Source organism: Indicator indicator, chromosome 12 (assembly GCF_027791375.1).
Source record: "Indicator indicator isolate 239-I01 chromosome 12, UM_Iind_1.1, whole genome shotgun sequence".
NCBI classification, from domain to species: domain Eukaryota; kingdom Metazoa; phylum Chordata; class Aves; order Piciformes; family Indicatoridae; genus Indicator; species Indicator indicator.
The window spans coordinates 8,463,323-8,488,239 of NC_072021.1; the positions used below are offsets into that span (position 1 = coordinate 8,463,323).

Genomic DNA, 24,917 nt, shown 5'->3' on the forward strand with positions numbered 1-24,917 from the left:
TTATTATTCAATAATAAGATGGAGAGTATTAAGTGAGACAGAAAACGCGTGTCTGCTGTGACTGTGTTGTGGGGAGAGGGGGAGGGTTCTTGGTTTGGGTTCTTTTCTCCTTTATTTGGGCATTTTTTAAGGCCTTACCAAATTGGTTTATAGCATTCGTGCTTTTTGGTCTCTGGAGATGCAGGGTCAGCTGCGAAAACAGCTGCCCAGGTATCATCCTAAGGGAGAGTTCCTGGGGAAAATACTGTTCTTTTCTGGTCTTGCACTCCAAATGTTTTCCTAAAGCTCTCAGAAGTTATAAAAGCTCCTGTTTAAAACCTGGTTGAAGCCATTAGAACTTTTCTTCAAGGTCTGCATGGTGCTTAACCTTTCTGATGGCATGTTGCATAAGTTTTCTTAATGAGCTGGGATCAGTCAAAGTGACATCTGTGATCACGGTGGTTTCCCCCCATTCCTCTCCCACAAGCACAAAGAATAAAGGAAAACAATGCTGAACATTTGCATATAGCTTCAATTTCACTTACCAGTTAATGGCAGGATACTGCCATGAGAATGAAGTTCAAGCAATCAGCAGGAAAATGTTCTTTTCTCTCAGAGCAACTTTGAGGGAGATAAGAAGTTGGTAAAGACTCCTTGCCCAAAAAACTTTCCTGAGAGAGAGAAGGCTTGCACAGGTCTTTGGTAGCTCATGAAGTACACAGAAAATAACCTTGTCCATATAAAGAGGCCCAGGCTTTTATGTTTGGGGTTTTGTTTGTTTGTTTTTCAGATCCAGAAAGCTTTGAAATAGCTGTGAGCCTGAGGTGTGAGCAGAAAGTCAGAGACAGGGAAAACCTGGTGACCAGTAGTATGTGGGATGTTTTCCCACTGTCTGAATAGAATTCACAAAATATTTGAAAGCCCAATAAAGCAGAGACACTTTCCAGGCCTCTCTGAGAGAAAAGAACAGCTGAAAAATGATCTAAAGAGGGGCAGGAAATTGTCCTCCAGGAGCTGACCCTAATCTGTATCTGATTCAGGCTGTTGATCTTTTGCTGATTCTTTTGATTTGCTGTTTTAATTCAGAGAGGGAATTTCTTTCCTATTCCGCTCTTACATGTTTGCAGCTCCTGGAGTCATCATTCAGCCCTTCAGCATCATTGCCACATAAACAGCCCAGTTCTGTTTGTTTTCATTGTGTGTGCTTTCTCCACACTCTTTTGTCAACCAAGATTTCCTCACTCCAGCATTTTGCTAATTTTCTCTATTTTTTTCTTTTTTTCCTGCTCACTTTCCACTTACTGCAGAAGCCTCTAATGTCAGACTTCAGCAGTGATTTTGGGGTCAAATTGCCCATGATGGGTGCAGGGAGCTGCTGCAACTACTCAGGGATCTAGCAGCATGAATGGTACTCTGGAAAATATATCCTGCATTTAATGCAAGGAGAATAAGAATCACCTCAAAACCAGCAGGTAGTGGCCATGCTGAGCTAAAGCATCCCCCAGCTTCGTTGATGATCCTGTACTCAGCTGTTATCATCAAGACCTGAGGCATCAATAGATCTCTCTTAAGCCTGGCAGCATGGAGCAATGCCATAGTATGCAAATCTTGGTGTTTCCTTGGTTAACACTTTGGAACTGTTATAAAGCTGAGCTTAAAATACCTCTTCTGCTTAACTTTGAGAAACACTGCTATTAAAAGCAGTGGATTCTAGTAGCAATTCCATCGTTTAAGATTAATGATTAATGGCAGTCATCTATGAATAATCCCTGGTGGGATAATATTCCCCCAGTACAACTGAGGAGTTCTGTGCATGCCAAGACCTCACTAGATTCTCTGTTCCCTCTGGAGAATACAAGAATGTGCAGTTTGTGCTAAATTAGATGAAACTCACTTACTTAGGTAAAAAGAAGGAAGTTCATCACCGGGTATGCTTCTTCCAGTTTTTGCATAATCAGCAAGAAAACGTACTAGATTAACAAACAAATTAACAAACAAACAAAAAGTCCTAAATTCCCCAGGGATTATATCTAGGTTTGACTACAACAACATGCTAAGCTCTGTGGACAGTAAATCCTCCCTCAAGCTGCAACAGGAAAATACCAGTGTTTGTGGTAGACTTAGGGGTATGTGGGTATGGCAGCTTGACAGCAAAAAGTCATAGATCCACCACTAGGAAATGCCAAGATCAACTCTGCACTCTGAAGTGCCACTCTAAATGCCAGCCCTTGGTATACCCAGAGCTGCTGATGCATGAGATACAGGCACCTTGCTGTGTGATGAGTTTGACTGCTTTGGAAAGGGGAGATTTGGGTTGTGCTCCCCTAACTCTTTATTTCACAAAAGAATTTCATCTTATGCAGAGGAATTCATGAGATTTTGAGAGAAGCTTTAATCTAAGTATTCTCATGCTCAGCTACTCCTAGGGTGAATAATTCTTTGCCCAAGCACTCCCAGCCAAACATTCTGGCACTCAGTCACAAAAGGAATTTCAACCTGCCTGTAGACCTGCAGCTTAGGTTCTTCTGGAGTTAATAGCAGCAGTGAGCATGCATTCAAGGATGCTAGACTGGACGCTTCACTTTGCAGCAAATCTGTTCCACATGTATCTCCCAGCAATGGGCTATAAGCAATGTACCAAACTGTTTTCAATGGATAACTAAGGATCCATAGGGATCAGTGAGGAAATATTTTCCTTTCTGTCTTGTTTGATCTCTGAATTTCTGCAGGCTTCCAGGCACATTTTTATCAAAAAACAAGAGCCCCATATGATCATAGAGAGAGGGGGTGCAAGCTTCATTATGTCTGTTTAAAGGGTCCACTGAGAGAGTAAGGAGGGGAAACAGAATCAGCTTTCAAAGACCATGGAGGTCCCATAAGTTAGAGAAAACGTCATGGGAAGAAAGAAGGAGAAAAGAGCAGCTGGGCTGTATTGTGGAGAGGAGGGAACCAACCAACAATAAAGCATTGTCAAAAGTATGTGCTAGGAAAGGTGGGTCAGAAAAAAAGGCAGCAAAAAGCAGATGAAGGTGACTGCTTTGGCCTATGCCCATCATACTGCAGGAGGACCAGCCAGAAGCTGCTCACTTGGAGTAATTGTCATGGTTGCTAGATAGCCGCTTCTAAGCGGAAGGTACAAGCCCAGCAGTGACTAGGACAGAAATATATGAGAGATGATCTTCAAATCAAATTGTCAGGCACACTTTGACCTCTCCCCTATAGGGGATTATAGTTTTTGCCTTCAGGGGCAGAGGACCTGCAGCTCTGGTAATTTTTATGACTATCACAGAGTCTCATTGTGTCAACAGAGTGACAAGCAGCCATGTGAAAAGCAGAGAGGGATGGAAGGATGCTGCAGGCAGAAGAAAAATAATTGTTAAAATCTAAAATGCTTTTTAAACCTGTTATTGTTTTGGGGGTTTCCTATCAGACTGTCAAATTGCATGATGCATTTTCAAACTGGCCTCATGGAGGTGTAAAAGTGTCTCCTGCTTTTTGTTTAGTTACTTTTTTTAAGTGTTGTGGGATCAGGACAGAGAGACTTTGCTGCTGCTGCCCCAGAGCAACATTTCAAAGCAGAAGCTGCAGCTGGGGAAGAGGAAGCGCAGCCTGCCAGCCTGAGAGATCAGTTGTCAAGCATGGAGAAAGCTGTTCATGCCTCTGCTCAGGCTGGAGTTCCCCATCTGCCCTTTGTGACACCTCCTTTCCCACTGAATTTAATTTCATTGCAGTCTTTTACATAAGTTAGGAAATCTAGGGGGAGGTTTGTAGTTTTAAATCTTTAAGATTTGCATTACAAAAACATCAGTATTTTACATAAAATATGTTCAACTTTGCCAACCCAAACACTTGTTTTTGCAGAGTTGAGTACTCTGAGACCAAAGCTAAAGGCAAGAGAACTCGAAGCATTTCTGTGCTGGAAGTAACCACTGGGCAGGCAGCTGCCAAATGTCTTGCAATTAATCTGATGCTCACTGCCTTTCACATCCCTTTCCTTTCAGAACCAATGCCCCAAGGCAGAGGAGTTGGTCTTCAGCCATTTTGTGATCTGTAATGACACACAAGAGACGCTGAGGTTTGGCCAGGTGGATACTGATGAAAATATTTTGCTGGCCAGTCTCCACAGTCACCAGTACAGCTGGCGCTCTCACAAGTCCCCGCAGGTACGTCAGAAAGAGCCCTTCCAGCACAGCACTTGCTCAGGCTGACTGGTGGCTTTGTGCTTTGTTTGGTTTGCTCCATGGCCTCGACAATCTCCAACACTACAGCTCCTTCAGGAGGCTGGGACTGCATCAGGGAGAAAAGGTAAACAGAGTGAGGAAAGCCAGAAGTGCTTAGAAGTTTCACAGGGGTGGGACTGGATGAGCAAGGCCACTGCTTTGTGAAACAGAGCCCTTGTGGAAACTGAAGCTGCTGAAAACAAAGCAAGAGAAGATCTCTTGCCAGTTTGTTCTAACTCATCAGTGTCTGTTTTCTGTAGTGTGCATTAGAGGTTTGGGGAATTTTTTTAATGGCTTGTTTTTACCAGAAGCCTCTGCTTACTGAAATTGTTTGCAGATCAGGGTCAAGCTAGACAAGTGTCTCAGCTCCACATGTCCTTGCATTGGAAAAGGTTTGGAATTGTCAGAAAGAACCCACTCACATAGCTCAAATGATGCAGGTTTGTTTCTTGGGTGTGTTTTGAAGGACAAACACTGAAACTGAAATATTGTTTAACTGTGAACAGGTTATGTTTCAGTGAAGCCCTGTTGTTGGTTTTCTTGAGTGGTGGTGAAAAAAAGACTTTGCATCTTGAGTCAAGACAGGGCAGGAAGTTAAATCTTCTGTTAAATGTTCATGAGACAGCAAAGTCATCACTTGTCTCTCTTTAATATACACCTAGCTTCTGCTGAGTGGGATACTAAGCACCTGTGCCACCCCACTTGCTCAGCAGGAGTCCTCTGCTGAAGAGTTACTAAAATTTTTACAGATCTTAGGAGAAGTGAGGTGGATGGGAGTCCCTGACTCACCTAGAGCCTTGGAAAATACCAGCATTACCATGTGATAAAAAAGTCACATTTGGCTGGTAATTCTACATGGGAGCTGTGCCCTCTTGTACTGCTGACAAATGTCAGTGGGGAGCAGAGATGGCAAATTTAGCCTGGTTTTTGCTCATGTGTCACTTGGTGACCATGCAAAACCTCAGGACCTCAGGGAACTGCTTGAAGGAATCCAGCCACAGAGCAGCTGCAGGCAGTGGAACATCTCCCTGTGAGGACAGGCTGAGGGAGCCGGGGCTCTTCAGCTTGGAGCAGAGGAGCCTGAGGGCTGCCCTCACTGCTGGGGATAAAGATGTGCAGGGCAGTGTCAGGAGGACAGAGCCAGGCTCTGCTCAGGGATGTCCAATGACAGGACAAGGGGCAAGGGGTGCAATGTGGAGCAGAGGAGGTGCCATGGGAACAGAAGGGAAAACTTTTTCCCTGTGAGGGTGCCAGAGCCTGGAGAAGGCTGCCCAGAGAGGTTGTGGAGTCTCTTTCTCTGGAGACATTCCAAACCCACCTGGATGTGTTCCTGTGTGACCTGCCCTGGATGCTCCTTCTCTGGCAGGGTGTTTGGACTGGGTGATCTTTTGAGGTCCCTTCCAAGCCCTAACATTCCGTGCTCCTGTGATCACTTGCTTTTTTAGCAACCACCCAAAAAGTCATTTAAGCCTTTTCATAAACACATGGAAAGAGAAGGAAGTGTTTAAAGCGATTCTAAATAAAACCAGATCTAAGAAAGGATTTCCTCTTAACAATTTTTCTTACCCATTTCTTGTTACTTAGAAATTACTCATTTGGGAGATTCTCTTTTTGAGCATCGTTCTGGACAGAGTTACTCCTGGTTAGGGTGTATTTCTGATAATGCTGCCCTTCTGCTAAAGGTGCACATGGGAAAGAGTTTTGCAGATGAGAATCAGCTCAAAGTAACCAGCAGAGGAGTTAAAATTGCAGCCTCTTGCTGGTACTTTGTCAGCTGCAGCTGAGCTGCTGCAGCCCATCACCACAGCATATGTCATTAGCTGTCTAACACCTGGAGATCTTAAATATTCCAACATTGATCTTTTGCCTGTCCCTTCAGTCACAGCCTCAAGCAGTGCAAAACATTCCATTGTCGTGGTTGTTGTGTGTCTTACCAAATGAAAAGTTAAAGTGCACAATGAAAAGTGGTAAAGTCCAGCAGAAGACTAGATCACACTTTAGGAAGTGGGTGAAGTGACAGTGCAAGCCTCAGGTTCATTTTTTCAGACCGTCATTCTTCAGCTGGAAGTTGGTGATGTCAAAGGGTTTCCCCATTCTGTTTTGCTCTGGTCAGATTCAGACTCAGTGAAGAACTGGGCTGATAAACAGTCAGGGGTGTCATGTTGGATTCCCATGTCCCAGGAGAAGAAACTAACAGCTTACTGCTTCTGACTCAACCACATTGCTGGCTGGCAGGCCCTTCTAGTAGGGGGTTAGACCTCCCTTGTCCCAGGCCTTGGAATAATTTCCAGAGTATTTCTGCTCTTTCAATACTTTTCAGCAGTCTTCTCTTGCTGAGAAATGTAGAGGCTGAATCCCAGCACTGAGGTAATACCACTGAAGCTGTCTGAAAGCACAGACTCTGCACACACTGCTGAGGCAGAAGTGAGTTTTCTTTACAAAGGTCAGAGAATCCTGGTACCCGGCTATCAGTGGTGGTCATTTGGTTAGTGCTAAACACGAGTCCCTGTAAATTCAGCATGCTTCAGAGTGGCATTTCATTGGGACAGTCCCAACAACCCTTTGTCATTGCAGATCAGAGAAAAGAAGTTTGTTTAAATATCATTGCAAACGTTGCGGTGAAATGGAATGAAAGCAATGACTCAATTAAGACATCAAGTTGTCCCTCTTATGCTGTGGCACTTTTCTAATTGTTTCCATGCAAAACTCTTAACAGCTTGTTATCCAAAGGTCAGGATTATGCCCAAGCACAGATCTACCCTCCCAGTGTCATATTGATGGAATGCTGGATGACTTCATGCTTATGAAATTATTTCATTTCTCTGGATAATTCCCCGCTTGCCAAGTTAGTGAATTTTAAGAACTCTGAGAGCAGATTGTAAGATAAATGTGAAATAATCCATACTTCTCAAGTCAGGGACTTCCCTCCAGGCATTAGTTCATACTTGACTTGCTTGACTTCCTCTTGGGGACAGAGTGAGTTAGGACAAGGTCCTAGATACCACATTCTCTTACTGGGAAAGAAAACCAACTTGCACAACTCTGGCTGGCTCATGTTTCTTGTTACACAGGCTCTAAGAAGCAGTGGTTGCCATGAAGTACTTTATTTAACCTCTGCAAGATGTTTTTGTAGTGTGGCAAGGCAGTTCAGTTCAATGAAAATAAATAGTTTTCAAAGGATTGTATTTCTTTTACATGTACATCAATGCATTTCACCCTTTTCCTTTTGCTAATTAAGCACAGGGAGAGGCGCAGGAATTGCCCATTTGAGTTATTTAGCACAAATATACCTACCTAAAAGAAGTTATTTTTGTAGTAGCAGATAGTTCTATGATGCTTTGGTTATATTTAGAATCATTTTTTAATATTGTTGAAGCTCCTGTAGGCTACAGTTTAGAATTGTTCATCCTTGTCATGTGAAAACAGCTCGAGCACACCAAGGAGTTGTATTTATCAGCTATTGATGGTGTCCTTCCAACTGCTTGCTTTAACTTAAGGTTCTTCCACTCCTTCATTTTTTTCACAACCCATATCTTCTGCATTCCAGGGGACCTAATTGTCCCTTTTAACTTTCACTCTGATTCCTGGAAGACTTTCTGCTTTGGCTGATATTTCAGTAATGAGTCTAAAGTCTGATCCTCACTCTTCTGCTCCGCTCCCCCAAACTCCACAGTCGCTTTCAGAGCTGAGCTAAGTACAAAGCTGATAATATTTGAGGCTTTAAGCAGCTCTAGCAAAAGTTGCCAGACCTGGTAAGTTCCTTTTGCAGATTTTAATGAAAGTTGGAGGTCTGTTGGATGTCATGGAAAGGGAAGAGAAGCTGCATCGCCCCTGTGCTCTGCAGACAACGCTGGCTCCTACACAATTATTGGATCCAGTCTGCACTCCTTATCTTGATCTTCAAGTTGCTTTGTGGGATGGGCCCCAGCTCTGTCAAAAGTCATGTTTGTCTCCAAGACAGCTGTGGTTTTTAGGAGAAGAGCTGGAGCATGTGATACATAGGGTGAAACTCTGAAGTCAGAAGAGACCAGATCTCCCTAGCAATTTGCTCAGCTACAGAATTACATCTTGCCCAACAGCAGGTAGGGAGAGGGTCCCGCTAGGGATCACAGTAAATGTAAACGAGCTATTTAGGTGAGAGTGCCCCAAGTGTATTCTTTAGAGGTTGTTTGCTTGCCCAATTAACAGCAAAAATCTTCTAGAACAAGCTTGTTATTTCCCCCACACTTCAATTCAGCAAAGTCCTCTGACCAAGCAAAAAAAAAAAATGGATCTGAATGGATTCTTTTACTTTCTGTGTAAAACAAAATGTTCCTTAGGGTAAGGCTTCAGTGGAAGTAACAGCTCCCAAACCTCTCTCCAGAGTCTTCTGCCAGGGTTACAATAAAAGCCCATTTTCACTTTTTGCTATGCTGAACTTTAGGCAGCAGGTGTAGAGGGTAAAAATGAGTTCTGATGTTGATGTGGACAATGACTTCCATAAAAATGTGGCCAAGTTACTGTTTATAAGCCAAATGGATTTATTTCTTATCAAAGTAGGTAGCTGGTCCTGAAACAGCTCTGTGCCAATTTATTGCTACTCAGATAGGATTTGAGGGAGAAGATCTCTATTGTTTGCTTTTCTCTTGCTCTGAATGCACACTTATAAACTGTCCAGTAGATATTAACAGTGGTTAGCATATTAGCCCTGGAGGCAGTTTCTTTCTCCACAAGAGAGAAATCCATAATGGCTCAGAATTACAAATCCAAAGTCCAGCAAAATCCAGTCAAAACAGAAAAGTTCTGTGTTACCTCTTGATATGTTTCGCTAACACAAAATGCAGAAATCAGATGAGTGCCTATCTTCACCATTTTAAATTCTCTACAAGCTATAAATTGCTGCTTATCTCTGGACTCTATCTGTTAGAATGCTTCTGAAGGTCACTGAATGTTTTTGTAGCTTTTGTAGTGACTCTTCTTTTCTCCTGATCTGTGTACACCTGCTTAGCTATACTTGTTGAGCTTTTATTAAGAGTGTCTAAAAATACTCAGAATTTACTTAAAGCCTGATAAATGGAAGAGGGTTCTAGAGCTTTTCCTGTGAATCTGTACTTTTGGATCAGTTTTACAGCAGTAGGACTCTGCCCTGTTGAATATCTAACACCATCTCTTAGGCTTTCTGCTGAAATGTTGTTAACACCTGATTACTTAATTTTCTAAAATGACATCAGTTTTTCTTTGCTGCCATCTATCTCTGCATCATTACTGTCATTTGCTAATTACTTCAAGCCATGCTTTCCAGAGATTTCACATTTAAACAGTTGTTCACACGGAGATCCCTTTGCATTTTCATGGAATGCAGTTTCTTGGCTCCAAAGTAAACTTCTACAGTGATTTCTCAGTTCTTACACTGTTATGTCATTAATACAAATAAATATCTTTGAAATGACCTACAAAGGCTGTTCCCTTTGCACCTAGCATTTAGCAGCCTACACAAAGAATGTTTCTAAAATAAGAAATTGCCAGTATATGGAAACAGCTCTTTTGAATTTTGCTTTGTGAATCATGAGGTTAAATGCAGAGCAATCCTTGTGTTACAATGAGAATTAGCAAAGCAGCATTTGGGAGCTGATGACTGCTTAGGGAAAGCTGACAGCATTTGCCTTGGGAACTTTCAACTGGTGAGCAAAGCTGTTTATACAGGGTGGGAGCCATTCTACAGCTACTAATGATCAATTATGGCATTTGTATGACATCTCTCTTTGGAGCACACCATATTTTGTGTGCCTCCTAATTGAGACTGACCACTTAGTACCTTTTCTCATTATTTGGCTGTCATTTCCAGCTACCAGTCTCTCCAAAGTAAACACTTTTCTTGTTTCTCTTAGTTTTCCTATGTGATGAGATTTATTTTTTTTCCCAGTTGCCCCTGTAAAAAACTGAACCGATTCCAGACAGTGCAGCTGATCTGTTTTTCCTTTTCTGTAACTAATACTTAGGAATCAAAGTGATGTGTTTGTTTATGAGTTTGAGTGTCCTAGTGCATAACTCCCCTCAAAATATTCTTGAATATAAAGCTGTGCCCACGCCTGTGCACATCCAGATCCATGCCCATGTGCACGCTGCCCTTCCTGCTGCCAGTGTAAAGCCAATTGGGATCTGAATGCAGCAGTCATCACTCTTGCAAATTCAAAAGCCACCCACTGAATGGATGTTATTGTTCTGTGTGTATCTTGGGCTGAGAATACCACAAATTGCAAACAGGCTACTGAGTTGTAGCGTCTTTGAAACTTGTTGCTGTGGTTGTTTTTTAAAGCAATGGGAAAAAAACAACATCCAGCCAGTCACAGGTCCAGCTGGCCAGACCTATGGCCAGTGCCTATGCCTGTTTGGGAGCAAATCACAGGAGTGCAGAACATTTACATGTTTTAGTTTTTCCTTGTGTAAATTGTCAAACTTTGGGCCTGATCCTGTTCTCATTTATTTAAATTAATTAATGGCAGATGCCCAAAATCAGAGCGAAACTCAACCCTCAAGAGGGAATTCCCACCAGGCCTTTATATAACTGTTTTAAAGGACTTAAGTGATGCTTAGGCTCTGTGCTGGCCCTCTGCAGAGAATAAATTTTACCCAGAATACTTACTGCTTTGATCCCTTCTCTATAACTCACATTCTGAAGTTTGCACAGCCACAAAAGATCTCCACAGAGCTAAGCAGCCAGATCTTCAGCTGGCGTACATTTATGTAACTTCATTGACCTACATGTAACAGGACTGATTTGCACTGCTCTGGCTTAAAGAATCTCCATGGGATAGAGGTAAGTGCCCATGGTGGGGACATGGATGAAAGGCTCTTGGAATGATGAAAGACTCTATTGCTCTGGAAGTGATTTAAGTTCAACTGGAAAAAAAGCCACTCCTTTTCCGGGATAAATCACACAGAGAGTATAGTTATGCAGTTACATTTCTTCTCAGGCAGCCGAGCTTCAACTTGCCACCACACTTGTGTAAGAAATGAAATGTTTCCCATCTCTCAGCAATCTCTGCTAAGTTGTACACTTAACACACAGATATATGTGAGCTGTACAAGCACACACACAACTAGGTTTGCATCTTTCTTTGCTTTGAAGGGAAGGGCATTTGTATTTTTTTGGCCTGGCCTTGCATTCTCTGTCACATTGCTGGCAATAAAGAGAGTGGATTTCCAGAACAGTTTCAAGGGCAGTAAAGAAAATCTCTTCTTTCCTGTTCTGTGATCTCCACATAACCTTTTTCTTTCTGAACAGCTCTGTGCTGGATTTTTATCATCCTAAATACACCATTGGAGCAGGTAGTTTCTAGAAGTGCTACAGAGCCATCTTACATAGCGTTGGTTCTTCTGTTTGCATCACCAAATGCTTGTGCAGAGAATTGATGTGCTTAGCATTGCTGAGTGCTAAAATGAGGAATGCTTCTCTGTCATGGGAATTCCTATCCTACTGCAAGGCACTTTTTTCCCCCACTTATCTACTGAAATGGTAACTGCTTTCTCTCCAGCTGTTGCACATCTGTATTGAGGGCTGGGGAAACTGGCGGTGGTCAGAGCCTTTCAGTGTGGACAACACAGGGACCTTCCTTCGAACCATCCAGTACAAGGGCCGGACAGCATCACTTATTATCAAGGTTCAGCAGCTCAGTGGAGTGCAAAAGCAAGTAAGTATTTGATCCAGTCTGGGGAAAAAAGCATGAGTGATTGAAACTGTTACCTGTTCTAGTCACAAATTAATCACCTTATTATTTATTCTCTCTTACTGCTGTCTACAAAAAAAAAGTATGACAAGTATAGCAAACAGTCTCCTGGAGGCAATTTCAGGAGTTTTTACAACTCTTTTATTCTCCTTGGTGTCTCAGCATTTAGCAGCTTAATTACTGCCTCACATTCTACATGTTGCAGTAGACATGACTTTGCATGGAGGGTTGGTTATAAGTTTTAGCAGTGCTAAATTACCCAATCCCTTGCAATTTTTAAGTTCTTAAGAAGCAGAATTTATCATTTTTAAGATATCAGGCATTTGTGTTGTTAAAAAGAGAAAGAAGTCATGAGCAAATTAACATCTGAAGCTGAGCTGCTGAGCAGTAACTTTGAACTTAAATACAGAAATATGGTACAGCTATTTAACAGAATTGTGAGCTTTAAAATAGCAAAAGTACTGAAAAGTCTGGATCAGTGTCAGCAGAAATATTTCTTCTGAAAGCTGGCACATCACTGCCTGTGCTCAGGGAGGACTCACATTTAAGTCCTCTTAAAATCCAGTGTTAGCCCTGGGCAGTGCTGCCGAGTTCAGTGGATCTGTTACACCTTTCTTTCAAGCCCAGATCCTGCCTTAGCAATATATCAAGTGTTTTAGTGCCCAGCTTTCTGTGAAATTGCACATCATTTGGCCAATAAAAACAATGTTTTACCATTCACTGCCTTCAGCAGTGCTTGGGAAAACCTGAAACAGGGAGATCATTCTTCTGGAGGTTTTTGCGATGTAATTCAATTTTGCCTTTTCCTTTCACAGTTGTGTGTGTTTGAGCTGCATGTTTTTGTGTGTTCTAGATCCTAATCTGTGGAAGACAGACAGTCTGCAGTTACCTTTCTGAAAGTATTGAACTGAAAGTGGTCCAGCATTACATTAGTCAAGATGGACAGGCCATTGTTAAAGAACACATCAACTGCCTTGCAGCCAAGCAGAAGCTACCTTCTTATGTGCTAGAAAACAATGAGCTCACCGAGCTGAGTGTGAAAGCTACAGGAGATGAAGACTGGTCCCAAGATGTGTGTCTGAGTTCTAAACACACAGAACACAGCTCTGTCATTCAGGTATGACTAGAAATGGGTGTGTGGAATATAGCATGAGAAACGGCTGAGACAACTGAGGGCTTTGCATGTGGGCTTCTATTTGATCTGCTGCAATGCTGGACCATCATCATCTTGGAATAATGTCTGTGTAATGGTGCTGATCTCTGCCTGCAGGTTCCATCTTCCAGGAGCTCAATTACATATGTGTGGTGCACAATTTTGACTTTAGAGCCCAACTCCCGTGTGCAGCAACGATTAGTAAGTACAGTTGATGTCTCTGAAGTCTGCAGGGTTATGCCTCACCTGTCATTCCTAACCCACTTCAGAAATTTACTAACACCTTGGTTCAACAGTTGTAATGCTAGACAAAAATCAGCCTTAAATTGGTATGTCCTTTGCTTTTTGTAGATTGTTTTCAGCCCTCTTTTCATTGTAAGGAGCCATCTTCCAGACCCAATTATCATCCATTTAGAAAAAAGAAGTCTGGGATTGACTGAAACTCAAGTGATTCCAGGGAAAGGACAGGAGAAAGCCCTCCAAAATATAGAGCCTGATCTAACCCACCACCTGACATTTCAAGCCAGGTAAAATGCTTGCTTCCCTGGAGAACTGTTTATCTGTACAGAAAAGCAAGAGTGAGTAATTCACACTCTCACTGCTAGTGCAACTTTTCCAAGAGTGTGGCATATGCAGAGGAGGAGGTACAAAAGAACAAACAGGTGGCCGAAATGGCGTGATAGGAAATGGGAAATTTGGTATAACTATCCTAAGCAACTTGCCATTGGTTTGCTTAAGAAGTCCATGGTTTTGTGCTTTGAAAAATAAAATCCTAAATAACCTTGAGAATACTGGAGATACTGGGGTCTCAGGCACCAAGGTCATGGCAGTGTCGTAACAAATCTGACATGTCAGTTAGCCTTCTAGAACTTGTTAGACATTATAACTTGATTGACCCATGGTTGCCTTGATCATAGAATCCTAGAATAGCTCAGGTTGCAAGGGACCTTAGAGATCATCTTCTCCAACCTCCCCACCATGGGCAGGGACACCTCTCAACTAGACTCAGCTGCTCAAGGCCTCATCCACCCTGGCCTTCAACACCCCCAGGCAGGAGGCAGCCACAATGTCCCTGGGCAGCCTATTCCAGAGTCTCAGCACCCTTGCACTGAAGAACTTCTTCCTAAGCTCCAGTCTAACACTGCTCTGCCTCAGCTTCAAACCATTCCCCCTTGTCCCCTCTAGACACCCTTATGGAAAGTCCCTCTGCAGCCTTCCTCTAGGATCTCTTCAGGTATTGACAGGTCCCCCTGCAGTCTTCTGTCCAAGCTGATCATCCCCAGCTCCCTCAGCCTATCCTCATAGCAGAGTAGCTTGGAAAGCTCCATTAAAGAAAATCTAGTTCTCCTAATGCTTGATCTAGTCTGGCTGAATCTGTTCTCAATGACAGGGAGGAATATGATCCATCAGAATGTGCAGTCCCTATCTCGACGGCCCTGATCAAACAGATAGCAACTAAATCCCATCAGGATGGGAATGTCAGCCAAATACTCTCTGAGTTCTATGGCACCACTACTCCTCCCCAGCCTGCATGGCCATACAACAGGAAGGATTCAGACAGGTAATCCTTTGCTAAACCTTCTTCCTAGTTGTCTCGTTGCCTTTTTTAAATCAACTGCAATCATGTTCAAGAAGACTGTGTATGATCAACATGGAATATGCCTTTGGTAATGACATGATTCCAGTAGGTCAGCTGCAGAAGGTTGCAGATAGGACAAAAATTGAGATCAGCCTAGGGGATGCCCCTTATGACACAGAGAGACATTTCATCAGCATGGATTTTAAAAATGGAGCTATTTTGTGAATGCACCTTCTTTGCTGAAGCTTTAGAGGCTATTGTGTTCAGTAGCTGGTTTTTTTTCAGGACACAAACAGGGAGTTGCTGGAGATGTGATTTTATGACTAGAAAAGTCACAGGTTTGGTTCTGAGGGATAGTGGAAATTCTATGAAGACATTAAGTGACCAAATTTAGACTGAACTTTTGTAGCTAAAAATATGTCTCTGTAACATACATGTAGCTAGTGTCTGACAGCAACTCAGTATGTTCCAGAATGATAAGGCAAGAGGAGATTGTTTCTCTGTTTCAAAAGCAGAAAATCATGTCAAGTTTCATAAAATGATGGCTTCTGAGTTGCAGTCTTGAATTCATCATTCCTCTGACTTTATCTGTTTGCATGTTTGGTTTTGAACAGCAGTAAACAACTCTCCCAGTGGGATAGCCCAATGCAGGTAAAGCTGTCGGTGTGGAAACCCTGTGTTAAAACTCTGCTGATAGACCTCCTGCCCTGGGCTTTGCTTATCAATCAGTCCAAGTGGGACCTCTGGCTGTTTGAAGGAGAGAAGATCGTTCTTCAAGTACCCGCTGGAAAAGTAATGATACCTCCCAACTTCGAGGTAATGTGGCCTTTCATCTTGAACAGGCACACTTCTGCTAAACATTCTGGTTGTGAAGAATGCTCATCCAGGGGACTCCCACCTTCCAGTCATTGTGGGTGTTAGTTGTGTGATGAGGAGCAGAAACAGCAACCCCAACCTGCCATTCTGATGAGCCAGCAAGCGGGTAGCATGACAGACGTGACAGCAGCATTTGAGAACAACTTGTCTGAAAGATGCATAGCCAAAAATTGTCCATATGACCCTGTAGGGAGCCCACCTGCACACCATCCAATTCAGCAGCCTGCTCTGAATCCATAGTGTGGGCATAATGCAGCAGCCTAAGCAAATTGCTGTAAAGGTTAGGTGCAGCCTTTGGCCCCTGTCTGTTGCAGTGTGTCGAGCATGGTGGCACAGCTGACAGCCTGAAAGGAGTGTTTGTTCTGAGAGTGGTTTAGACCGAGTTGTTTTGTAGCTCTTATGCTGCCAAGAAAGGTTTGATAATGTGAATTTCAAAGAAGGAAGGTTCTCTGGGATGCCTGCCTCCCTAAACTGAGAGCTTTGTGTCATGGAGTTCTTCACAGGAATTGGCTTGGCCATTCACATGCTGCTTTATTATGACCCCAGAATTCTTTATTTTTGAAGCAATGGAAATCATCTGACACAAGAGATTGTCAGTTCCAGTGGGACAGTCTAATCCTTCCTGTTTGCTTTTCCACCTTTGCTTCCCCCCGTGTGTGTGTGTTAATAAACAAAAGGTCTGCCTGTGCCTGTTAGCATGTCTCAGTGTAGACTGTGGTCTTGATTCCTCCCTGAGGATCAGTCCTTATGGTTTCATCTATCCTTGTGCCACTTAGAAAGAATCAGAGGGAGGATGGGAGACACTGAGATTGCCTTCATGCTGAAAACTACACTTAACTCCAGCAGAAGCGTTTGCAGTTATCCAGAAGTCATAACTGGTCATTTCTCACTTGCAGGAAGCTTTTCAGATTGGAATATACTGGGCAAACACCAACACTGTGCATAAATCAGTGGCAATTAAACTGGTTCATAACATGACCTCCCCGAAGTGGAAGGATGCTGATAATGGGGAAGTAGTGACCTTGGATGAAGAAGGTTTCATTGAAGCTGAAATAAAACTTGGTGCTTTTCCAGGTCATCAAAAGGTGAGAAGAAAATTATCATGATTTGTAACTTTATCATTTAAGAAAAAAGCAGACATACAGCAAAGGAAACCAATCAAATTTTAGGGTCGGTGTCAAGAAGATGGGGCCAGATGCTTTTCACTGGTGCCCAGTCATAGGATGAGGGGCAAGAGATGCAAACTGGAACACAGGAGATTGCACCTCAACATGAGGAGAAACTTCTTTGCTATAAGGGGGCTGGGGGACTGGAGCAGGCTGCCCAGAGAGACTGTGAAGTCTCCTTCTCTGGAGACATTCAAAACCCAGCTGGATATGCTTCTATGTGACCTGCCCTGGGTGACCTTTCTCTGGCAGGAGGTTGGGCTGGATGATCTCTGTAGGTCCCTCCCAATGCCTGCCATTCTGTGACTCTGTGATTCTCTATGCAGTGTGAAAGCTTCTCCCTAATACTGTTAATGCTTATAAAACATGCTGAAAGTACAAACAATGTATGAAGTACAGTTTAAAGAATGATATCTCCAAAAATACTCCGTCCAACTCAACAAGCTAACACCACATCTGCTGGAAAAAGAACCAAGGAATTCTCAATCTAGTTTAGAAAACATTGATAAGTGCAACTTCTAAAGTATCTAATGTGGCTCTGGCTTCAAAGTGCGTGAATGTAGACACAATTTCCACACTGGAAAGGAGGTGGCACTTGTGTCACTATATTGCAGCACTTCCTGTGGGTTTGTGTGTGACCTCATCATCGGTTTTGCCATCTTACAGTTGTGTCAGTTCTGCATTTCTTCAATGGTTCGACAAGGTATCCAAATTCTACAGATAGAAGATAAGACAACCATCATCAATGACACTTCATATCACATCTACTACAGACCACAGCTTTGTATTTCCAAACCCCACTCAGGAGAAGAGGTAAAGCACCGTGGTTGCTGGTTTGGTTTGTCAGCTGCAGTGCCTGGGAGATTAGATTGGAGGTGTTCAAGAAACGTGTGGCTGTGGCACTTGGTGGTGTGGTTTAATGGCCATGGTGGTGTTGGGTTGATAGTTGGACTCGATGATCTCAGAGGGCTTTTCCAACCCAAACAATTCTGTGATTCTATGAATGGTCTCACCTACACCTCACCTGAAGAAAAGTCTTCAGACATAATAATGATAAGGTATTTTATATCATTTTAATTTTAAATACAGAATCCTGGCTGAATTGAGCTCCAGTAATTAACTCTGATTAGAATTCTGTGCAAAGCAGGAGGTTCTTGCACACTGCAGCATGAGTTCTGCCTGTTCTCCATCTGCTCAGGCATTAGTGGCCATTTCTGTCAAGCAGGCAGCGTAGGCCATGGTAGCTGTTGAAATTGTGTAGCAGAGGGATGTTGGCTTAGCAGGCTGAAAGCATTTTGTTATCCTTTGGGGCAGAGTTCAGTTGTCTAAACAAAGCTGCAGAACTTAGGGATGTGCCCAAAGTTTGTGTACTGCAGTGAACTGCATCAGGTCCATGACTATCAGATTTCTGACAGTCATACAGTCTGTTTGAGGGCCAGCTTACAGGAACCAAGATGTGTGCATGGTCAGGAGATTTACAGGTATTTAGTGAAGGCTACTTTCATGGTAAAGTATGTGGACAGAATTCTCTAGGGTCAAATTTGCTAGAGGGATTGGCAGATGAACACATTTTTTAAGTTCCCTATTTCTGTGCTCTTTTCCTTCTGCATTTGTTTTCTGCATGGCAGGATCTGCGTTTGTGCATCACACTTTTCTAGCAGTCTTGTTGGGTGGGGAACTGGAAGAATGTCAAGGCTAAAATCCATTCTTAGTTTTGTATCTATACGTGGGTTTTCTCCTCACAGTTGTGTTAGGAGTGATGTGACTGTAGCTCTTGGTAGAGTTATGTTGTGCAACTGAGCATGGACTGTAGATAGCTATGCTCAGTTAATTGCCTAATTAGGCATGAAGACAGAATTTGACTAGATAGCTTTTAATGCAAAGGACCTGTATTTGTTGTGGTTGTTGCCTGCTTGAGCCTGCTCTGTGCAAGATCAACATGAATAAACATCCTGTTAGGAGACACTATCTCATGCTGCTGCCATCTCTTTTCTTTACAGGACTTCCACTTACCAGACAGTGCAGTGTTCAGCATCAGTCCTAGTGAGGCACTGAGCACTGTGCCCTGCTGGGACCTGCTGTCAGACCCCAGCCCCTTCCCCTCGGGGGTGCCTCACACTGAGAAGCACATCCTGCTGAGCTTTGGTCCGGGCAGCTGCGCCAGCAGCCCTGAGCTCTGGAGCCTCCCAGCTGTCATCAAACAGGAGTTTGCTAGGCAGAGTGTGGCTGTGCCCACAGGGCTGTGTGCTGAAAGTGGATTCTGTACCAGGTACTGTAGTCATCAATAGTCAACTTGGTTTGTTGCTGTAAAGCCTCAGCTAGTAAGAAACCATAAGAGATGAATACAGAAGCCAGAGTAACACGTGCCCCCCATCAGTCAAGGCAGGTCTCACTTGACTTTAACTTTGGTTATCTTTTGATGGCTTTGGTGCTTCTATTCTAAATGGTTTCATGGTGTGATCGTTTACAGGTTGTACAATTTGTATCATGCATGGGCTGCTTTGGTTTTTATATGCATACAAGGAGCATATAGAGTTTCTATTCAAGACTCTGGTCATCTTTAGTTTGTGGGTAACAATGTAAGAGTACAAGGACAATGCAACAATTTAGAGTAAGATGCTGAAGGCAGTGGAACATCTCCCTGCTGAGGCCAGGCTGAGGGAGCTGGGGTTTGGAGCAGAGGAGCCTGAGGGCTGCCCTCACTGCTGGGGATAAAGATGTGCAGGGCAGTGTCAGAAGGACAGAGCCAGGCTCTGCTCAGGGATGTCCAACGACAGGACAAGGAGCAAGGGGTGCAATGTGGAGCAGAGGAGGTTCCGTGGGGACAGAAGGGAAAACTTTTTCCCTGTGAGGGTGCCAGAGCCCTGGATCAGGCTGCCCAGAGAGGTTGTGGAGTCTCCTTCTCTGGAGACTTTCCAAACCCACTTGGATGTGTTCCTGTGTGACCTGCCCTGGGTGACCCTGCTCTGGCAGGAGGTGGGATTGGATGATCTTTGGGGGTCCCTTCCAAGCCCTAACATTCTGTGATGCTGTGAAAAGCAATAAAAGGATGAAACTATTTTGAGACTATAGTAAGGATTGATTTTCAGGTTTTAAAACTTGAAATACTCAAATGTACCTTCATGTACAAGCAAATGCATCCAGCCAGTTAAAAATAAGAGTCCAGTGACCTGTCAGATGCCCAGCTTCAGTTCTCACACCTGATATTTGAACCTATTCATGCTTGTACTGGTATGAACAAAGACCAGTGTGCTGAAACTGGAGAAGCTCCATCAGTTTGTGTTATCAGCCATATGTTCTTTCTCTCGCCTGAAGTGCTTGATGTCATCCAAACCCTCACACAGTTCCTCTGCAGAGTCCAAGAGGTGTTCTTGTGAGTACCAAAGATTCTCACACAGACTTCAGATTACAACATTTTTATTGGGAAGAACTAGGAAAGGATTCCTTAAAATTATGACACAGGCAGAGAGGGTCTCATGTTGCTAATTACATTTTCAGACTGTTTGGATTTTTTTAAATCACCATGGGGTGAAGGTTTTTAGCCACTAAATTTGCATAAGGAAAGGAAAAATTTCTGTTTCTGTGTGAAGAAGTTTTATGGAGCTAATGAGTAGAAGTAAATGAATTGATTTTCACTTTGGAAATTTCTGCAGTGCTACTCCCTAACATTCCCATTGGCAAGGGTGCTAGCAGTGTGGGTCATTGCAGGGGAGCAGTCACTTCCAGATTTATGTGTTTGTTAAAAGTATCTTTGATGTGTATCAGGGAAGTATGCGTGCAAATTCTTCTGGAAAAATGTAAAGATTTATGTTGAAAATTTGGGTCTACAATCTCATGGTTTTAATTTAATATGAAGCTCTGCTGGCTAGGGCTCTCTTCTTGCAAACACACATGCTCCATTTAACTCACAAGCAATCTCTGTGAAGTGATTTCTTCCCTCATGTTGGTTGTCATGCCATTTCCACGTGTCCTTCTGTTGAAATAGTATTCCCAGTGGGAATACATCCCACCTCAATGTACACAAATACCTGTGGAATTGGAACTTGATCAGAAAGATTCTTACAGATGCCAGTTTTGAATGTTTTTAATTGTGCACGGTAATAAAACACAAAAGTTTCATCCAAAACATGCATAATCAAATCTGTCTGCTTCTGTTTCAGAGCTATAGCACTGACTTACCAGGAGTATCTTGGTGTGACTTACCTCACACTCACAGAAGATCCCAGCCCTCGTATCATTATCCACAACAGGTGCTCTGTTCCCTTGCTCTTAAAGGAGAACCTCAAAGGTAGGCAGTGTGCAGTGATTAGCAGCAGCGCAGTGTTGTGGTGTCCATTATTTTGCTCTGTGTGTCCATTATTTGTTCAGTGTGCGTTTTGGTTACAACATGAACTTGGTGCACTCATAAAGGTACTGGAGCCTGGAAGCTGTTGGAGCTAATCGTGAGGCCAGGAGTGTGAACTTGCATGGCTTCAGGCTTTTGGGTCTCCCTGGTTCCAGCTGGCAGAAGGGACTCTGGTGTAGGAAAGCAGTGGGCAGTGGGGTTTTACTGACATCTTTTCAACCCCATGAAACATTTACATTTCCTCACATTTCCAAATGTAACACAGAACATAATGTCAGAATTCCAGCTACAGTATGTTCATCCAATGAGTTGCATGAGTTGAATGAGAGGTTTAGGTGGGAGATTAGGAACAATTTCTTTCCTGGAAGAGTGGTCAGGCATTGGAACAGGCTTCCCAGGGAGGTGGGGGAGTCACCGTCCCTGGAGGTGTTCAAGAAACGTGTGGCCATGGCCCTTGGGGACCTGGTTTAATGGCCATGGGGGTGTTGGATTGAAGGTTGAATTCAAGGACTTGGAGGTCTCTTCCAAGTGAGATAATTCTATGATTCTGCAAGGCTTTCTGTAAATTTTCATAACATGAAAGGGAAAAGAAAACAACCTGGAGCATACAAAGTTACAATAATAGAAAATCCTATTTTTATACAATCATAACATTCCAGACAGGAACCTCCTTGTTTGTGCAAGCACAGGTGAGTTCTGATTTCATCTGGATTTTAGAGAGCCCTAATGTTGTGTATGTTTATAAAATTTTCAGATACACCGAAGTTTGAGGTTTATTGTAGAAAGATTCCAGCTGAATGTTCAATTCATCATGAGCTTTACCACCAAGTCTGCAGCTACCCAGACTGCAAAACAAGAGATTTGTTGCCCAGCATTCTTCTGAAAGTGATGTCATCCAGTGAGGCAGAAAATGAGTGGAGTGACTTTGTGGACATCAACAACCAAGGAACACAAGTAAATTGTTATGAACTATTTCCTGGTTCTTCCTGACCTGCACAGTCTGTCATTGCTCTGCAACAAGCATCTCTTTTCTGTTGCTTTTAGTAGGTTTTAAAGGCTTGGGAGGTCTCCTTCCCTGAGGCCCCTGCTGAGGCAGCTTTAGCATGTAGGTTACCTTCTGCACTGGCTGTCATTAAAAGTAGCTAGCTCAAAAATGCAGGCTTTCTGCTGCTGAGTTACTTACTTTTAATCAACCTGATCTTCCCCAGAAAAATCAGTCCTGAAAATTTCTGGCCCCTCTAAGCAAAAGATCCCACAAGATCTAGGAGAATTCTTCTGTTTGATAATTTAATTACCACAGGATTTTAATCTTTGCATTTTGTAGGAATCATCACATCATCACTGTCATTCTTCCTCTCTGTCTTCACAGAAGCTGTGCATGTCTTTCTAAGACAAAACAAATCCCCCCCTTTTCTTTCCTTCTGTTATTTTTCTCTGGTTTGAGGTAAATGAAAACTTCCTTGACTGGAGTCATTCTTTTTGATGGGAATTTTTTCCATCTTTGAAGTCATTAGTTTACATGGAATCAACATAAACTGCTGGCTTCTTTGAAAGAAATCCTGTTTTCAGATGTTTTCCCTGGGGACCAATCACAAAATGCTCTTGATTATGGAGTGTTATGTTCTACAGCAAGTAGTTCAGTTCCATTCAGTCAGCCAGGCAAGCAAGGGAAGGTTTCAAATTTCAGCCATTAATGTGATGCCAGACCAGGATTCTTTATAAGTATCTGGCTCCTAGAAGGAATTAGATGCTAAGACAACATTTGGGGATCATTGTTTACTTGAAGAACTCTCTAAATAAAAAAGTGTAGCCTTCTGTGGGTGAACTTCTTAAGGTTGACATGCAGAGAATTTCCCCAGGACATCTCAGTCAGTCTTTATCTTAGAAAACTTTAAGTAAAGGGAAATAAGCTGATAGCTTCACATACAGTTTGCTTCAGATTGTGAAATAACTGAGATTTAGAGGATCCTAAGGAATTTGTATTCTGTCTACCTAGCTTCCTATTCTATTTGAAAGAAAATTGTATTAATTTACTAAAATTAAGGTATTTGCATCAGAATCATCTTAAATTGGAATGAAAATGACCAATCTTCAAGATCAAGGAGGGTTTTTAAAGTACTGAGTGTTTTGGAAATTCATTCAATGTCCTTTTTTTTTTTTTCCCTTTAGTTCCATCATGCAGGACTGGAAATCTTTTTCAGATAAGCAAAGCATTAAAACTAACAGATTGACATCAAAAATTCTCTTGTGTGTAATTCTCAGAAGAGCAAGACATTATTTGGTGGATGAGATTGAATTATCTGTGCAAGGTTGTTATAAATAGTGTAACAAAAATCAGTTGAAGTGCTGATCCTACCAATTGATTGTTAGCAGCAGTAAAAGAGTCTCCAGAACAAACTCTGTGTGTACCTCTGCTGGCCCCATTAGCTTAGTGTTCATCCTGAGCTTTGCATTCCTTTAAGTTATTACAGCCTAATGAACAATTGTGTTGATAGCAGCTCTACAAGGAAAAGGGAGGCCAGCTTGTTCTAACAGGGACTGCTAACAGAACTGAAAAGACCTAAATCTTTTCTTTTCTGGAAAAACACAGAACATGCACTGCAGTAATGCAGATTTAAGCTCAAATATAAAACCTCTTTCCTTCAAGTAGAATATTTATTTCTAAGGACAGCTGATTCAGAATGAAAGTTTGCACATCTGTAAGCAAGGCACAAACTTGTCAAGTTCCCCTTTTCCTGCCGTTTTAGATGTTTTATGCTCTGCAATAGACCTTTGCCATTTTCTTGTGGCAGCACCTTGCTTGTGAAGCTGTTCTCACCAAAGCAGTTTAGATGGCTTCACTTGTGTTCAATGTGAGTTAGGCAAGCCTCCATGGATCCAAAAGCTTATTTATTTTTTGACTCTTCATGTGTTTTGCATCATGCTGTCAACCATTCACGTAACCAGCCCTGAGCTGGGGCACAGCCACAAAATATTAGTCTAGGGTTTTGAGAAGCTGAGATTTTGCAGAGCTCCAGGAATTTGCCTTTCTCCTTAATCCAAAATCACCAACTAAAATTTACTGTTTATTCTTCTCCCATATAACCTCCCCTCTCCTCAGCACCTCTTGCTTATTTCTGGAGAGATTCTGCTGATTTCTTATTACAGTTTATTCAGTTAAACAGTTAAAGGATGATTTAATCTTGCTTGCAACTGAAATGCTTAAAGTAGCAAAGCTTTTGTTTTCTGAAGTATTCCAATCTGTTTCTGCTTTTCCAGAACTGTATCATGAAGGGTGGTGGAACACTGCAACAGGTTGCCCAGGGGAGGTAGTTGAGGCCCCATCCCTGGAGATATTCAAGGTTTTGCTTGACAAGGCCCTGAGCAACCTGATCTAGTTGGGGATCTCCCTGCTATCTGCAGGGGGGTTGGGCTAGATGACCTTTGGAGGTCCCTTCGAACCCGTTCTCTGAGTACTCAAACAGTATTTGAGTACAAGATGCCAGCCAGGAGGCATTAGCAGGCTTAATTCAAATGATGCTATTAAAAGCAGTGCTATCAGCAGTATTGCCTGTGGTTCTCATTCTCTCCCCTAGATTGTGTTCTTAACTGGCTTTGGCTATGTTTACGTGGACATCACCCATCAGTGTGGAACCACAGTCATAACCTTGGCCCCAGAAGGAAGAGTGGGACCTATCGAGATCAACCTCAACAGGTACATGAAGCACAGAAAAGATGATCAAAAGCATTACCAAACACTGCTGAGAGGTCAATCAGCTGTCAACCACCTTAGGAACTTTGGCTTGCTTGTTTTGTTTGATATTGCTGCGTGCCAACTGGCTTCTGTTCAGACCATATGTTGTGCTTTCCTATATTCCAGTGAAAAAATGACAATCTAACATCAAAAGTCAAGT

The 24,917-nt window shown here is 42.7% G+C and overlaps 1 protein-coding gene across 2 annotated transcripts in view; it reads left to right on the plus strand.

Moving 5' to 3' along the window:
• The window catches only part of VPS13B (vacuolar protein sorting 13 homolog B), a 316,612-nt gene that overhangs the window by 270,579 nt on the left and 21,116 nt on the right, over positions 1–24,917 (plus strand). For both annotated transcript variants that reach the window (XM_054385615.1, XM_054385616.1), the window contains exons 42-54: positions 3,981–4,142; positions 11,714–11,869; positions 12,759–13,022; positions 13,176–13,259; positions 13,410–13,585; positions 14,449–14,619; positions 15,252–15,453; positions 16,410–16,598; positions 17,346–17,492; positions 18,680–18,948; positions 20,840–20,967; positions 21,779–21,978; positions 24,600–24,718. In XM_054385615.1, coding sequence (XP_054241590.1) covers positions 3,981–4,142; positions 11,714–11,869; positions 12,759–13,022; positions 13,176–13,259; positions 13,410–13,585; positions 14,449–14,619; positions 15,252–15,453; positions 16,410–16,598; positions 17,346–17,492; positions 18,680–18,948; positions 20,840–20,967; positions 21,779–21,978; positions 24,600–24,718 — 2,267 coding nt within the window. The remainder of the gene's footprint in view (positions 1–3,980; positions 4,143–11,713; positions 11,870–12,758; positions 13,023–13,175; positions 13,260–13,409; positions 13,586–14,448; positions 14,620–15,251; positions 15,454–16,409; positions 16,599–17,345; positions 17,493–18,679; positions 18,949–20,839; positions 20,968–21,778; positions 21,979–24,599; positions 24,719–24,917) is intronic.